The sequence below is a fragment of the Saccopteryx bilineata genome, chromosome 2 (genome assembly GCF_036850765.1).
Source record: "Saccopteryx bilineata isolate mSacBil1 chromosome 2, mSacBil1_pri_phased_curated, whole genome shotgun sequence".
In the NCBI taxonomy this organism is placed as follows: domain Eukaryota; kingdom Metazoa; phylum Chordata; class Mammalia; order Chiroptera; family Emballonuridae; genus Saccopteryx; species Saccopteryx bilineata.
The window spans coordinates 197,209,061-197,226,286 of NC_089491.1; the positions used below are offsets into that span (position 1 = coordinate 197,209,061).

Consider the following 17,226-nt stretch of genomic DNA (forward strand, 5'->3'; position numbering starts at 1 on the left):
AGCGAGTCAGCGTGAATGCCAGCATTGTGATGGGAGATAAAGTCAGGTGGGCCTTTTGTGCCTAATCAGAGATATACACAGGCCCGTTCCCTCTTCTGATCCTTTCTACAGTGCTGCCACACCACAGGTGATGCCACAGAAGTGTGAGCTAAAGCTAGCTACTACCAGCTAAATTCAAAAAAGGTTGCCATCTTCAACTATATGGTCAGAAATTGAGTTTATTTGCAGACTTTTTAGCTAACTTCCATGTCTTTAGTACAACTGCTAAATTAGCACACTAGCACTGTTACTAGTAATAATCACTTACTAAGAATTTTAATGCTTCCTTAGCCCTATACTGAGCACAGCTATAATCTCCCACATCTTTATGCCTTGCTCCTTCATATGATCCTTCCACTATAATATCATGTCAGAGAGTTGTTCCCTGGTGACCCTGTCTGGAATAGCCCCCTTCCTTCTTTCTAGCCCTCTACCCTGCTTTATATTCCTTGATATCGTATTGTTTATTTGCATTTTTATTATCTGTCTCTCCCATTAAACCATAAGCTCCATGAGAGAAGAAACTCCTATTTGTTTCTAAACCCTAATATGACAGACAAGGCCTGGTACATTGAATGTGCTCAAATATTTGAAAGGAGAGAGGAAAGGAGGGAGAGAGGAATGGAGGAGGGGCCACCTTTCACCTGTGATGTTTAGCTATTGTCCTCATGCCACAGAGGATAAAATTGAGACCATCACCACTTGAACCAGTTGCCCAAGGTCACACAGCTAGTAAGTAACAGAGATAGGGTTTAACCCAGATAGTCTAAACCTATAGTAACCACTTAAAGACATTTCATTTTATTTTTAATTTTTTTAATTACAATTTTCAGTCAATATTATGTTGTATTAGTTTCAGGTATCCAGCGTAGTGGTTAGGCAAGAGTGTTCCTCTGATATTTCTAGTATCCAGCCAGCACTGCACAGTTATTACAGTATTATTGACTCTATTTCCTATGCAGAGACATTTAATTTTTTAAGAATCTTGGGATAATTTGACATTCCTCCCCATAAAGTTCTATTTTTTAAAAGGTGACTTTAATCACTCTAGTTTTTAGTTTTTCAACAAATGTTTACTGACAGCTTATTAAATAATAAAGCATAATACACTAAGTCCTAGAGATGACACCAAAAGGTATGTCCCCTCTAGCTGGAGAAATGGAGCTTTCACTCATGAAGAAGTTAATAGCAGTGCAAGGCAACATAGTGGGAGCCGAGTGTGTTATGGAGAGCCCCCTTTTCTCCGGGTGGCAGGGAAAGCAGTAACAAAAAGTGGGTGTTAGACCTGGCCTGAATGACAGGAGGGACTCAGGAAATTTGAGAGCTTTCTAGGTGAGAGGAGCTGAATGAGGGATTCAGTGTGAACTTTGTTTTTAATAAAGCCGAGCCTGATACCCAGTTTGCTTGCACTTGCTAAAATGTTTATCAGAAAGTCTTCATTGGTACATCCACATTAAAGTTATGCCTGTAACTTAATTTGGGATGGAAAGCAGTTTAATGTAAGATGAGTCTGTCTTGGAGTCCATCCCAAAGTTGTTGTTACAGAAGCTTCGCTGACAGAGAAGACTTGGTACTGCATCATAAGCTTCCAGAAGACTAGTAAACAACCACATTCTGTTGAAGTTTTCTCATCTTTCAAATCATTTGTATGTATCAGTTCTGGAAATGTATGCCGGGGGATGTGGAACTTACGAGCACAACCTTACAATTGTTGGGGCAGTGATTTCTAGTGCGTGCCTTGTGTGCTTGTTTGGAAAGGGAAAGCAGTGCTGCTGTGTTCTGTTAAAACTAGTGTTCCTAAGAGATTATTCTAATAGCTTTAGAATTTCAAGTAATTTTTATGGGATGTTTTATTTGTTTACAGATTTTATTGAATAGCTTTATTTAGTTAGTTATTGAATAGCCAGCTTGCCTCTCTTTGCTTGTTTTCATTCTTAAAGCACATGAAAATGCTTCCCATTGCAGGACCTGAATGTTTTGTTTTCAGCACCTATATTGTGCTCTAAAAGAGAACTTTTGGCCCTGGCAGGTTGGCTCAGCGGTAGAGCGTCGGCCTAGCGTGCAGAGGACCCGGGTTCGATTCCCGGCCAGGGCACACAGGAGAAGCGCCCATTTGCTTCTCCACCCCTCCGCCGCGCCTTCCTCTCTGTCTCTCTCTTCCCCTCCTGCAGCCAAGGCTCCATTGGAGCAAAGATGGCCCCGGGCGCTGGGGATGGTTCTGTGGCCTCTGCCTCAGGCGCTAGAGTGGCTCTGGTCGCAACATGGCGACGCCCAGGATGGGCAGAGCATCGCCCCCTGGTGGGCAGAGCTTCGCCCCTGGTGGGCGTGCCGGGTGGATCCCGGTCGGGCGCATGCTGGAGTCTGTCTGACTGTCTCTCCCTGTTTCCAGCTTCAGAAAAATGCAAAAAAATAAAATAAATAAAAAAATAAAAGAGAACTTTTATGGCCATTTCCATACTTGATGAAAACTTGGGTCACTTTAAACTGAAACTAAGATATCCTTTTGTATTATTTACATATTTGTAGCGATACTATTAGTATATAAATTTTTTTTTTCTGGAGGAGAAGAGCATCATAAATAACTCTATAACTGTAAGACCAACCAATCCAAACTCTTTGTAACAGAAATGCGTTTTAACTTTGGGTAAATTCATAATATATTATTGTTCAAAAGGAGTCAGCTGAAGATAAGATTTTCCTGGGTAAAATACTTCTCATGAAGTTCTGGTTCTTTTACCCTGTCAGGACGTCTTAGGTAACAGTGCCATCTGCTGTTCTCAGTCCAGTGTGGCTGCCTGCTTAGAGGTCTGTGTTTATAATCTATAAATGGTCTATAAAGCACAATTTTGTCTTTTCAAATAAATGGCTTATATTGGACTTTATTTACTAATTTTAAATTTATGTACCACTTGATAATATTTTAAAAGAAAATTCTGTAAGTGTTGTATCATTTGAAATTGATTGTCAAATACGTAACTTGAAGTAGCAGGTAAACCTAATTTTTATAATATAACATCAACAGTAACTGATGAAACATTAGATTTTAATGTTTTCACCACAAAAGGAACAAAATGATTTTCTATGCAGTGAGTTAGAATTGATTGTTTTGATCTATAGTAACTTAGCTTTCTGCTTATTATTTCTTATTTTACTTCTATGAAGTGTGTCTTCTTCTACTGACATCTTACAAACAACCTATTGAAGTCATTTTATTTACCAACAGTCTGTTTATTAAGTGCTCAAAGCTGTTTTCTTCGTGTTTACTTCATTAATATTTTTTAATCCTATAATTTTAATTCAGTAATTTTCTCAATTTAATTTTACTTCATTGTTGATAACTACAAGGTACTTTGTATGCTAGGCATTCATTTCTAAGTATATAAACAATAAATACTTTTCATGTACTTTTTTCTCAGTCTTAAAATTGATACAGAATTTTTAAATGACAAATTGGCATATATAACAACCTGAATGTAAAACAATTTAATATGTATTATTGATGTATTTTATTCTGCTCCTCAAAATGATAGGGTTATACTCAAGACATAATTTGTATACATTGATATTAAAATTTGAGTATGAAGCAATTTAAAACATTTTATGCCTGTTGTTTTGAGACAGCATGGAGCTGAGCTATTATAAGACTAGAAATGTAAATCACCCATGAATCTTTCAAATTTTAATTTAAATATCACTTTTACTCTTTAAATATCACCAGTAAAATGGTTCCCACACTGAAGGGTAAAAGCTATGTGGATTTACTCTCAGATCATGAGTCAGGCAAACTGGGTTTCCCCCATCTGCCCTGCCATTTTGTTATTCCTGAAGGGTCATTAGAAAAACACAAAGATAACGTTCTGCTTTTCTCTAATCTCTCTCCTTCCTTTCTTTATAATTTCCCTGGTGCTATTTTGTTAAACATACTGGCTGGTTGTATGTCCATATTTAGTGCTACAAACACTGTACGCTTTATACATCAAGTACTGTTGGTGAGTTCACCTCTGACATTTAATACTAATGATGTGCTTTGTAAATCCAAATGAGAGAATATGTTAAGGAAAAATTCCAAAGGGTCAAACAGTTGATACATATAAAACATCATTCTAAAGTCAGAAATAAAATGACTTTTTCTTGGGATTTAATGATGCTGAAATGATTGTGAGCTAATTATAACCTATACAAACAAATTGTTTTCATATTGACAAATTAAAGTTGGATCATATGGAGTGGTATACATTATAATTTTTCTCTGCTATATTAACACTAATAAAAATATCATCCACTGGCATGAGATGTGTTAATATTAATAAATTAGCTGGGCAAAGGCTCTTCTCTCATTTCACATGCTCAGTTAGTACATTGCATAATTAAAATCCACAGGAGCTTTTATTCTAAGGCATGTGGAGCTATTAACTCTTCCATGACACTGTTACTGTGCTTGTTTTCATGTAGGAAAATATATTCCTCCAAAGATTGGAATGTTGGCTTTGACTGCTGTGACTTCCAAACACTCCATGCATGCTTTCTCACATGAGAAAGACTGATTAGAGCTCTTGGGGACACAGTTTTGGAAGCACTATTTTTCCCTTAAATAAACTGGAGCTTGCATAAGACTATAATTCTAACTTGTGATTGGCCAAAGTTGAAACAAAGCTTTTTAATAAAATGTTCATTTTTATTGAACTAATGAAACCAAATTTTTTAAATTATTTTCTTATTTATTCAATTTAGAAGAGAAAGAGAGAGAGGGAGGGAGGAAGGAAGGGGGAGAGAGAGAGAGAGAGAGAAAGGGGGTAGGAGCAGGAAGCATCAACTCCCGTATGTGCCTTGACCAGGTAAGCCCAGGGTTTTGAACCGGCGACCTCAGCATTCCAGGTCGACGCTTTATCCACTGCACCACCAAAGGTCAGGAGAAACCAAAATTTTTTTCATATTTTCTATAGCATTTAACTTTTTCAGCTTAGATCTGCTGGGATGTAATTATTACTTTGATGCAAACAAAAAATTCTATCTTCTGGTTACCAGTTGTTACAGTTGTTTCTTAGGCAGTAAATCTAGCTATTATCCATACTCTAAAATCCCAATATTTTTGGATGCCTTAGCTGAGTATACAGTAGCCCCTAGTTTTGCTATATATTCATATTAGCTTTGAACAAGAGTTTAAACAGCAAGATTGTGCATCAATGTTGCATTATTCCCATACAGCTAGCATGTAAAGAAAAAATATATGAAATGACACATGTGCTATGGCTATTTATTAAAGCACTAACTGTAAAAACAAAAGACTGGAAACAACTCAAATGACCATCAATAGGGCACTGGTGGGAAAAAACTATCATAAATCCTTTAAACAGATTACTACAGCTACAAAGTAGAATAAGGAGGTCTCTGTACTACTGGGGCATGATAGTGAAGACATTGGTAAGTGAAAGAAGTAACATACCTACATAGGAAGGTGTAGTATGCTATTTTGCATAAGAAAGAATATGTATACTTATGTTTTCAGAAATAAACAATGGAAGGTTAAAATCCTAATAAAAATGATTACCTATGGATTGGGGAGAGAACTAGGGGAGTAAGAATGGAAAGGAAACCTTCACTTCTCTGAATGATGTTTTAAGTTTTAATACTTTAGAACGGTATGTTCTATGTAATTAAAAATAAATATTGCCTGACCTGTGGTGGCGCAGTGGATCAAGTGTTGACCTGGAATGCTGAGGTCACTAGTTCAAAACCTCGGGCTTACCTGGTCAAGGCACATACACTTAGCAGCTACTACGAGTTAATGCTTCCCATTCCTCCCCCAGCCTCTCTCTAAAATCAATAAATAAAATATATTTTTAAAAACCCACAAATATTAATCACAAAGACAGTAAAATAAAGTAAGACCTAAAAATCAAAAATGAACTGAAACAAATTAACCTAGCTGTATATCAAGTTGGTAGCTTAATCACAGGGAGAATTATTTCAAGTGAGTGTTTTGACAGTTACTGAGAGAAATAAATTCTAAGATTAAAAAGAACCATAAAGAAATTTTAAACTGCATTAATTCACCTTGTTGTTAATAGTAACATTTACCTTACAATTTTGAAATTACTACATACTCAGTTCACATATTGAGTTAAAACAATTATGTACTTTTGATCATTATCATTAAGGCCTAAGCTTTTTAGAGTAAGAGAAAAGATATACAAATTTAAACTCAAGACTTTAACTAAAAGTTCTATAATCTTTCATTTGGTTGGTAGTATCAGCATGAACTCATATTAATTTTTCTCTTTTAAAAATATGTACAATTTTCACTATTACCCAAAAAAAGAGCATTCTTATGGAACCTTGTATAAGTCAAAATGGCGTAAAGCAAAGAAGCGATTACCATTAATTTATATTAAAAAATGTTTGTGTGTTCCCAGGCCCAAAAAGATAGCCTACCAAATCATTTCACATAACCTAAAATACCATAAAAGAGCGAAAGAAGTGCCACCCTGGCTGCTCCATGCTTGCCTCTGGAATGGCTCACTGCAAAACAGACACTGAAAGCTACTCATTTTTGCCTTTTTCCATAAAAGTGAAAATCCTCTTCAGATTTTTTTTAGTTAGCAAAAACTAATGGGTCTTTTGTAAAAGTTAAGTGGCATAATGGGAACTTTTAAAGGAGGGAGTACTTGTATTTCTTATTCCACCCCCCTGAAAAGGCTGAGAAACAGTGACAATCCAATTAACGATGAGCACCTCTACTGCCCAGGTTATTATCCCTAAATACCATTCCTCACTAAAAGGAGTCCAGGCTCTTTAGAGAAATGGCTAATTTCAAGTCTGGGATGGAAGCTATTAGATGAATCTGGAACATCTTATCACACCTTATCTACTAGGGATCATGACAAAAGGAGGTAGGAACCACCTTGAAGAGGGTCCCACTACCCAAATGTGGAATAATTTGAGCATCAAAATATGAAAATGACTACCATGAACTGAATTGAATATATAAATATTTATTAACTCATATTGGTCATTTTTGGACCAAAATTGATAGAGGGAAAGAATTAAACATACATTCTTTCTTTTCCTATAAAACTATATTTTACACTCACCAAATAGTCAGTGAGGGAAGTTCTTTATTATAGAGGAATTAGAGCTAATAAATGTAGGAAGAATCATAGAATTAGAAAATCATCATATTGCAACATTTAATGAAATGGTAGATCTAAGCAACAAACATTAGTGTCTGCTAACGCCTCACGGTGAAAGGTTGATGGTGAACTCTATAATAGAAGGGTCAGGCTGACATTACCTTGGACCCATTATGTTGCAGTCTTTTTTATTTTCTCTTAAGCCCTATCTGCGATGCCTACTGAAATATTTAAAAGTAACATAGTGGCCCTGGTCGGTTGGCTCAGTGGTAGAGCGTCGGCCTGGCATGCAGGAGTCCCGGGTTCGATTCCCAGCCAGGGCACACAGGAGAAGCACCCATCTACTTCTCCACCCCTCCCCCTCTCCTTCCTCCCTATCTCTCTCTTCCCCTCCCACAGCCAAGGCTCCATTGGAGCAAAGTTGGCCCAGGCGCTGAGGATGGCTCCATGGCCTCTGCCTCAGGCGCTAGAATGGCTCTGGTCGTAACAGAGCAATGTCCCAGATGGGCAGAGCATCACCCCCTGATGGGCATGCTGGGTGGATCCCAGTTGGGCGCATGCAGGAGTCTGTCTGACTGCCTCCCCGTTTCCAACTTCAGAAAAATACAAAAAAATAAATAAATAAAGAGTAATATAGTATGGTATCTGGGAGTTACTTTTAAATACTCAAGGTCTACCCCAAAAAAACTCAAGTGGAGATGGGTAAATTAATTAAAAATAAAAAAGTTAATGAATATAGAAGCTGGATGATGGGAACAGGTGGATTTATTGTTCTCTTGTCTCTTTCATGTATATTTTCAAAATAAATAGGGGTTCTTTTTTTATTTTTTTGCTTTTTTTTTTTTTTTTAAGTTTTCCCATCAGATTAGCTTAGATCATTATAGCATTGCCTTCTCGGCGATGTTGAAGGTTTTGGATGAGTGTTAGTGTGCAGGGATGTTATATTTATGGATCTTAGGGGAAGAAAAGTTCTTGCTGAAGCTTAACTATAACTATAGCTTTTCATCCAGTTAAATTTTTTTTCATCTAGTTAAATTTTATAAGTCAAAATTACTTCATAGAAAGAATGAATACTGCTTATAGTGTCGTTAACAAGCTTATATGCCAAAATAACACTGACATTATGCCCTTTTTTTTAGACCAAACCACCCTGGTAGAACAAGTAAAAAGAGTAAAAGAAATTGAAGCCATTGAAAGTGATTCTTTTGTTCAGCAGACATTCAGATCAAGTAAAGAAGTCAAAAAGGTAAGTTTTCATCCGGGCATTATGAATAAGCCTTTAGATTCCAACTGAAGAGATGCTTTATTAATGGATTTTACTTAAATGTAAGTGAGTGCTTTCTCTAATAGAAAGATGAAGTAGGGTGATACTGTATCAGCATGTTATTGAGAGAGAGAATGAACCAGTGAGAATCAGTTTAACTTGTCAAAAAATATACTGTAAAAATGTATTTTGTACTATTTTATTTTATTATTATTTTTTTTTAGGTAAGAGGAGGGGAGATAGTGAGGCAGACTCCTGCATGTGCCCAACTGGGATCCACCTAGCAACACTATCTGGGGCCAATGCTCAAGTACTAAGCTATTTTTAGCACCTGAGGCTGATGTGCTCTTGGGCCACACTTAAACCAGTCAAGCCATTAGTGGTGGAAGAAGAAAAGGGAGAGAATGAGGAGACAGAAACAGGGAGAAGCAGATGGTTGCTTCTCCTGTGTGCCCTGACTGGGAGTCAAACCTGGGATCTCCATACTCTGGGCCAATGCTCTATCCCCTAAGCCACCAGCCAGGACCCAATTTTTATTTAAAATTCACTGAAAAGACAAAGTAAAATGTCAACACAACAGTTCTGTAATAGTAATATGCATTTTATGAACATCCATAGTTTTCTTTTCAAGCATAAACAGTGGTACCTTGAGATACCAACAGACCAACATACGAATTTTTTTAAGATACAAGCTGCAACTCAGTCCGTATTTTTGTTCGAGATCCGAGTGAAATTTGAGATACAAGTCGTGATTCAGAAAGCTGCCACTAGTTGGCGCATTGGTACAAGAGTCCAGTATCAGCAGTTTGATATACAAGTTGACTGACTTACGAGCTCAGTTACAGAACCAATTAAATTTGTATCTCAAGGTACCACTGTAGATCTATTTTTTGAAATGATATTGCTAGAGAAAAGTTAGAAAAGAACTTTAACAAAAAAATTATATATCTACACTCTTACCCAAATGAGTATCACTTAATCAACTCTAGTAAAAGGGACCTTGATTAGCATTTTATTTCTGTTATTTTGTGTATTCTTTCCATCTTAATTAAGGCTGCTTTTAGGAATATATGTTCATTTAGTAGGAAATGGCATTTTACTATGAAATATATATAATCTTTAATAACATTCATATAACAAAACATGGTATAGTTACCAGTTATTCAAAAATATTTCACAAATCTAAATATGTTAACAACTATATAATATTCCACTGGTAGATATATCACATATATTTTTTCTCTGATATTAGATATTTAAGATGTGGTAAGTAGTTGTAAGTTTGCAGGTGTTGCATGTTTGCAAATATCCATTACTTTCGCCTTAAGATAAATTTTTCAAGATTAGTTATTTGTTTAAGGTTATGTTGTTTGGCCCTGGTGAGCTGGCTCAGTGGTAGAGCATTGGCTAGGTGTGTGGATGTCCCAGTTCAATTTCCAGTCAGAGCACACAGGAGGCGTGTCCATCTGCTTTTCCATCCCTCCTTCTCCTTCTCTCTCTCCTCTCTCTCTGTTTCTCTCTCTCTTTTTTTTTTTTTTTAAACATACCTGGCCTTACTTTACAGATTCTTCTCACTTTTTTTTTAAATTTTTTATTTATTCATTTTAGAGAGGAGAGGGAGAGACAGAGAGAGAGAGAAGAGAGGAGAGACAGAGAGAGAGAAGGGGGGGAGGAGCTGGAAGCATCAACTCCCATATGTGCCTTGACCAGGCAAGCCCAGGGTTCCGAACCAGCGACCTCAGCATTTCCAGGTCGATGCTTTATCCACTGTGCCACCACAGGTCAGGCATTTTTTTTTTTTTTTCTCTCTCTCTCTCTCCCCCTCCTGGAGCCATGGCTGGATTAGAGCAAGTTGGCCCCAGGCGCTGGGGACAGCTCCAGGTCCTCCACCTCAGACACTAAAAACCAAAATGACTCTAGTTGCAATAGAGCAAGAGCCCCAGATGGGCAAAGCATCACCCCCTAGTTATTTCTGCCTCCCCTCCTCTCACTAAAATTAAAAGGATTAATGTTGTTTATTTTCACGGGTTCCCAAAGTCATCCTCCAAAAAAGTTGTACTATTAAAATGCCACCTAGAAGTACAAGGAGATATCTGCCTGTCATAACCTGGGTAACAAACAGATCCTTTCAGACTTTTTAGTGGTACTGACCAGATAGGATAAAATTGATTTTTGTGTTTCCATTAGCATTTCTTTTGTTACTAGTGAGGTGAACATCTTTTTAATTACCATGTACTATTTAAAATAATTCATGCTGGAGACATGAACTGAGAGTGCACTCTTTACAGGCACATAGCATAGACACCCTTGGTTAATCCATGGTCCCTGCCTTGTCATTTTGATTTTATTTGAACTTTTTGTAGTTTGCTTTCACAGCTCCTAAAAAATAAAGTTGTAAAATAAACATTTATAAATACATTTGCCTGTTTTATTTCATATTTTACTTACATTTAATTTTTTTTAATTTACTTTTTACTATAGTTTTTTCCTCTTACATATTAAAAGGTCATTTGTATGTCCTGATTGAATTGTTACTTAATTTAAAATTTACTTTCCTGGTCTTTGTTTTGTAAAGTCCATCCTGACCTTGCAGTTCTCACTGGACTTTGCATTAAGATAAACTAACGTTTTCCTTCTATAAGTTAAGATAACTATTCCTCTACAATTATTCACTGGGTTTTCTTGCTAACAACTTTTTTCCTTTTTGATACTAACTACTAATATAATAAAATTATTTTTAATTTCATCCTCTCTTCCAAGATACTAATACTATCAGCAATTCCAATAACTAGTGAAATGGTCACTGACCAAGAAAATTAATCAATAGCCTACATGATACACTGGAAAGAAATGGGCTTTTGGACTCACGGAGATCCAAGTTCGAATTTTAATTTCCATACCTCCTACTATGATATATGATCTTGAGCAGCCTCTCAACCTCTTTGAACCTCAGTCCAAATTCATAAAATAGAGCTAATAAAGTCTACTGTATAGAGTCGTTGAGAATTAAATATAATGATTATTAAATATCTAGCATAATTCTTGATCTAATGTTTATTTTAAATGTCATACTCTAGCATCTAAATTATTTGTTATCTAGTTAAGTATGCTCTGTAAAATAAGCATAGTGCTTGAAAACTTTTACTGCTCTAGGTGCTCAATCTGTCTTAGAGATGAACACCTTACCCCATTACATTTCTCTCATATGTCTCTTATTTTCCCCAATTCTCCATGCTCACCAGTAAGACATACCTGTTGCTGAGAAACACAGAAATTCTTAGACATCTGGTTTTACCTTAAAACTCTTTTGAAATGTATAAATGTAATACTATCTGTATATTTGAATTCATTTGAGTTCCATGGTTAGTAATGTTTTTACCTCATTGTATCCCATCGAAAAGTTTTTAAAGATTATTTCTCTATAGGTTATTAGTCTTAAAATGACTAAATCTAAGAGAAAAACTCTTTTTTTTTTTCCAAATCTAGAACAAAATAGCTTTTCATGGGACCAATATAAAGGAATTTCACCTAAATCTCTGATCAAAGAGGACACCATTATTAATTATTTTAATAATTAAGTTTCCGTTTCCTTTAGTTTTTAGTGCCGAGTTGGAATTTACTTTTACCTTCACTATAGCTTTTTTTTGCCTTCTGATTTAGATGCTATCATTAGGAACTGAGAAGGCTAAGATAGAACAGGGCCTCTCCATTTCACAAGGAACCATTTTTTTTTTTTTTTTCATTTTTCTGAAGCTGGAAACAGGGAGAGACAGTCAGACAGACTCCCGCATGCTCCCGACCGGGATCCACCCGGCACGCCCACCAGGGGGCGACGCTCTGCCCACCAGGGGGCGATGCTCTGCCCATCCTGGGCGTCGCCATGTTGCGACCCTCCTGGGTGTCGCCATGTTGCGACCAGAGCCACTCTAGCGCCTGGGGCAGAGGCCACAGAGCCATCCCCAGCGCCCGGGCCATCTCTGCTCCAATGGAGCCTTGGCTGCGGGAGGGGAAGAGAGAGACAGAGAGGAAGGCGTGGCGGAGGGGTGGAGAAGCAAATGGGCGCTTCTCCTATGTGCCCTGGCCGGGAATCGAACCCGGGTCCTCCGCACGCTAGGCCGAAGGAACCATTTTTTTTTTTTTTTTTTTTTAGTTTAGTTTTTTTTTTTTTTTTTTTTTTTTTTCTTTTCCAAGTGAGAGGAAGAGAGTTAAAGAGACTGACTCCTGCATGCTCCCCACTGGGATCCACCTGGCAACCTCCATTTGGGGCCAATGCTCTGCCCATCTTGGGCCATGCTCACAACTGAGCTATTTTTAGCACCTGAGGCAGAATCCCCACTGAACCATCCTCAGCACCCAGGGCCAATGCACTCAAACCAATTGAGCCATGGCTGTGGGGGAGGAAGCAAAAAAGGAGGGGGAGCGATGGAGAAGCAGATGGTCATTTCTCCTATGTGCCCTGACTGGGAATCAAACTGGGACATCCACACTCTGGACCGACACTCTACCACCAAGCCAACTGGCCAGGGCCTCATGAGGAACCTTTTTAAATCTGTGTGAAAGAACCCCATCTTCTGTTTCCAGTACTGTTTAAAACAGGTGGTCCTTCACAATAATCATAGAAAGTAATAAAATCAATTCTGGAAACCCTAGAATTAGCTAGTTTTAGGTTGGATAACTATGACAAAGAAGCAAAAAAAAAAAAGTCTAAATGTATTAATTCAGAACTCTGAGTTAAGTCAATTAGAAATGTATTGTTAAAATATTTCCCCAATGAAACAATATTGTATTCTAGCCCCACTTTTTAAACTTAAATGACTATCATTAATATCAGACATTTAACATAGATAATTTATTGACTATCCCAATAATAACTCAGGAAACTGAAGCTCAGCAAATTGTGTAACCTATGGTCAAACTGCTAGTAATGACAAGAAGCAGCATCTAAACCAAATCTGTCCAACTCCAGAGCTGTTTTTCTACTAATCAAATGTCTCTAATAATTGTGAGCTCAGGGCACCTTCCTTGTTGTAGTGTAAGTTAAGCATGATTGAAATACAGTCAGTGGCACCAGCAGGAGAATATGCTAATAAGCCTCAGAGGATGGTATGTACCTTGGTGAATGTACAATAGCGTTAGCCATCCAACACTGGACTTTTATTTGTCACTGCATTTCAAAATGATCAAAAGAGTAGTGCTAGGCCAACAATGAATAAATTCACTCAACTGTAATATAAAACAGAGGGTCAATTTATTAGTTTAGAAAGTGATATCCTTTTTCAGTTTCTAAAATGTTTGTGTCTATAGTATAAGGTAGGAGGAATTCAGGATGCCCAAGAAGCTGAATTATTTATTAGGAGATTACTTAACACAGGGAAGTAAATTATCTTAAAGACTGTTTGGTCCAGATCATGGGGAGACGTGATGGGTTAGCCTTGATTCATAACAAAAACTTTCCTGAGGACTAAATTACCCATGACCTAAGTTTCGACATCTTTCTCTCCTGGTGCGTTTGGCATTCATTGGTATAAAGTTTGTATCTCTGAAAAAAGGCTTTTCGATACTAGCCAACCTTCAGTTGGTAGGGTCTTTGTTTATCTGTGTTAATTTCACTAATTATCTAGGGAGCTGTTACCAGAAAAGTGGCTATTGCTAATGACATGCTAGACATTGGGTTGTCTGCAACACATCGATTTCACTAGTTTCACCCTCTGCAATTACATTTCTCTCATGAGTAGGTAATCTGATAGCTCCTGCTATATCATCAACTTCAGGAGCAAAGATGCAGCTTGTTTTCAAACTTGTGTTCCTAATAAACTTATTACCAATTACTCAACCCTAAAATTGTTATCTGGCTGATAACCACTACTTAATGTTTAAAAAGAGGAACTTGAAAGTACCATCTGGAAACAATTTTTTCTAAACTGAACCACCAGGTGGCAGTACTGCTGAGAGCCAGATGTTTGATAGAGACCGTGTGGCAGGTTATCTAATAGTGAAATTTTCTCTAATAATTTTCCTCACTTACATGAAAAAGCAATTAATAGTTCTCATCATACATTTTAAATTATTATTAAGTAATAACTTTCATGCTCTAATTCAAACCTTTGAGAACTTCACTTGTGTACATAAGAACTTCCCTCAGAAATATGTACTGTGTAGGTAAATATAGAAAGATCTGTTTTTTATAATAAAATGTTATCTCTGCCATACATTTGGCAACTAGAATAACAGCACTTCACAACGTTTCAAAGCAGTTCAACACAGACAGCCAGTGTTCTGGCTAAATCCTATCGAAGAGTGGCTGTGATATGCAGAATGATATTCTCTACACAGCAATATAAACTACCAAAAAGTGATGTCCTGGACCTCACTGAGTTGGAATACTTCCCATTTTCCCTACGCAAAATATTGGGCTTTACTGTTTTATGACCTTAGTTTTACATTCAGTATAATATCACTTCTGTAAAGGCTGTGAGTCTTCTAGGCCCAGTATGTTGGAGACATAGAAATGTTTGCGACCGGGGGTAGGGGGAAGTATTGGTTCCAAAATATAAGAATAAAACTGCCCAATAAAACTTAACAAATATTTCTTTAAATATGTTATGTCACTTGTTACAATTTGTGATTATGTATTTATTTTCTTATTTATTTGTTAGTAATCTGTCAGTCCCATTAGCAAAATGTAGTCTCCACTTTGGACACCCCACATAACTGTTTTATTCTCTCTTGTGTGCCTAGTGCTTAGCAGTTTGTAGTACTCGGTAAGGACTGGTTAAATAGAGTGATCGCTAATTCTAAGATAATGTATTCTAAGAGAAGATTAACTCATTCATGCACATTTCATTTTCTTTTTTTTTTTCTGTAACTGGAAACAGGGAGGCAGTCAGACAGACTCCTGCATGCACCCGACCGGGATCCACCTGGCACGCCCACCAGGGAGGGGGTGATGCTCTGCCCATCTGGGGCGTCGCTCTGTTGCGACCAGAGCCAGTCTAGCGCCTGAGGCAGAGGCCATGGGGCCATCCCTAGCACCGGGCCATCTTTGCTCCAATGGAGCCTTGGCTGCGGGAGGGGAAGAGAAAGACAGAGAGGAAGGAGAGGGGGAGGAGTGGAGAAGCAGATGGGCGCTTCTCCTGTGTGCCCTGGCCGGGAATCGAACCCAGGACTTCCGCACGCCAAGCCGACCGGCCAGGGCCCACCTTTCATTTTCTAGAGAACTTTCCCAGTGAAATTTGTTTCGCACTTTGTTCAGAGATATGAATGTTCAGAAGTAGATAAGTCAAAAAGGAAACAAATTGAAAAACAATAGGTGTAGAACCAATAGGCATAGAAAAAGGCTAAGAAGTTGACTTAATTTCCCAATTGTCTTTTTTTTTTAATTTTTAATTTCAACTTCTCGTCTAATCCATCTTATATTATCCCTGAAACCTTGCTGCTAATCAGCTACTTCCCTGGCTTGCTTCTTTTTCAGGAAAGGAAATATTGGAATTAGTCCACATTAACACTACACTGCTGGCTCCTTCCTGGCAGAAACAGTGACTTATTAGCCTTTTTGTCCCCAGCACTCAACACAGTGCCTATGTTATTCAGCAATAAAATGGAATGAAATAATGATATGTGATATAACATGTAAGAACCTGGAAAACATTATGCTAAATAAAAGAAGCCAGTCACCAAAAATAACACATATTGTATGATTTCTTCTATATGAAATATCCAGAATAGACAAGCCCATAGAGACAGACAGGTTGGTGGTTGCCCAGGGATAGGAGGCAGGAGAGAAGTAGGGAGCAGGGCCTTCTAATGGACATGCAGTTTTGGGAAGAATGATGAAAATGTTCTAAAGTTGCTTGTGGCGATGCTTAAAAAATTCTGTGGATATGCTAAAAGCTATATGAATTGTAATATGTGAATTATATCTTAGTAAGACAGTTATTTAAAAAAATAATAACCTATGAATTTGCTTTCTATACCTAATGAGGTCAATAAGTCATGGAGATTTGTTGCAAGTGTTTTATAATAGAACTTACATATATTAAATATATTTTTAAGATTTTATTTGTTAATTTTAGAGAGAGAAAAGGTGAGGGAGGAGTGGGAAGCATCAATTCAGAGTTGCCTCTGGTATGTGCCTTGACTGAGTAAGCCTGGGGTTTCAAACTGCGACCTCAGTGCTCCAGGTTGACGTGTTGTCTGTCCATTGTGCCACCAAACGTCAGACTAAATATATATTTTTTTAATAGTGTAGACTTATAAGTACCAATTTCTTAAGAAAATTATGCATAAGAACTGATAAACATTTTGCCAATGTTTTTGTATTTATCTGCTTGTTTTAAGAATATCTATTTCTTATATATATATAACCTAGAGCTTTTTTGTGATTAGTATCATCTCAGCAGAGACTATTGAGCAATTATCATTAAAATTAGAAATATTATTAAAGGAAAATTCTAATTGTATGTTGCAATGCAATTAATAATATGTGTTTTATGTTTCAGGCAGTGGAGCCTAGTGAAGCAAAGCACACACCTGCAACATCAGGACCAGCATCAGTAGTTGCTGATCTACCCAGCAATGAAAAAGAAATAGATACTAGCAGCATCCCTACTGCTATCAAGTACCAAGATGACAATTCTCTGGCTCATCCAAATGTAAGATCCTTAAACCTTAAGATCACAGATTGAAGTCTAGTTGAGTGAAATTAAATCATACTGTTGTCCTTTTGTGTTGGTGACAAGATGACCATTGAAGGAAATAGATTCCCATGTTCTTATTTGCTAAAAATAGGTAGTT

General features: G+C 37.3%; 1 protein-coding gene across 1 annotated transcript in view; it reads left to right on the plus strand.

The window, feature by feature from the left end:
* RSRC1 (arginine and serine rich coiled-coil 1) overlaps window positions 1-17,226 on the plus strand; it is a 557,291-nt gene that overhangs the window by 534,838 nt on the left and 5,227 nt on the right. Inside the window, exons 8-9 of the mRNA XM_066259039.1 lie at window positions 8,309-8,415; window positions 16,932-17,084. Of these exons, the coding sequence (XP_066115136.1) occupies window positions 8,309-8,415; window positions 16,932-17,084 (260 nt within the window). The remainder of the gene's footprint in view (window positions 1-8,308; window positions 8,416-16,931; window positions 17,085-17,226) is intronic.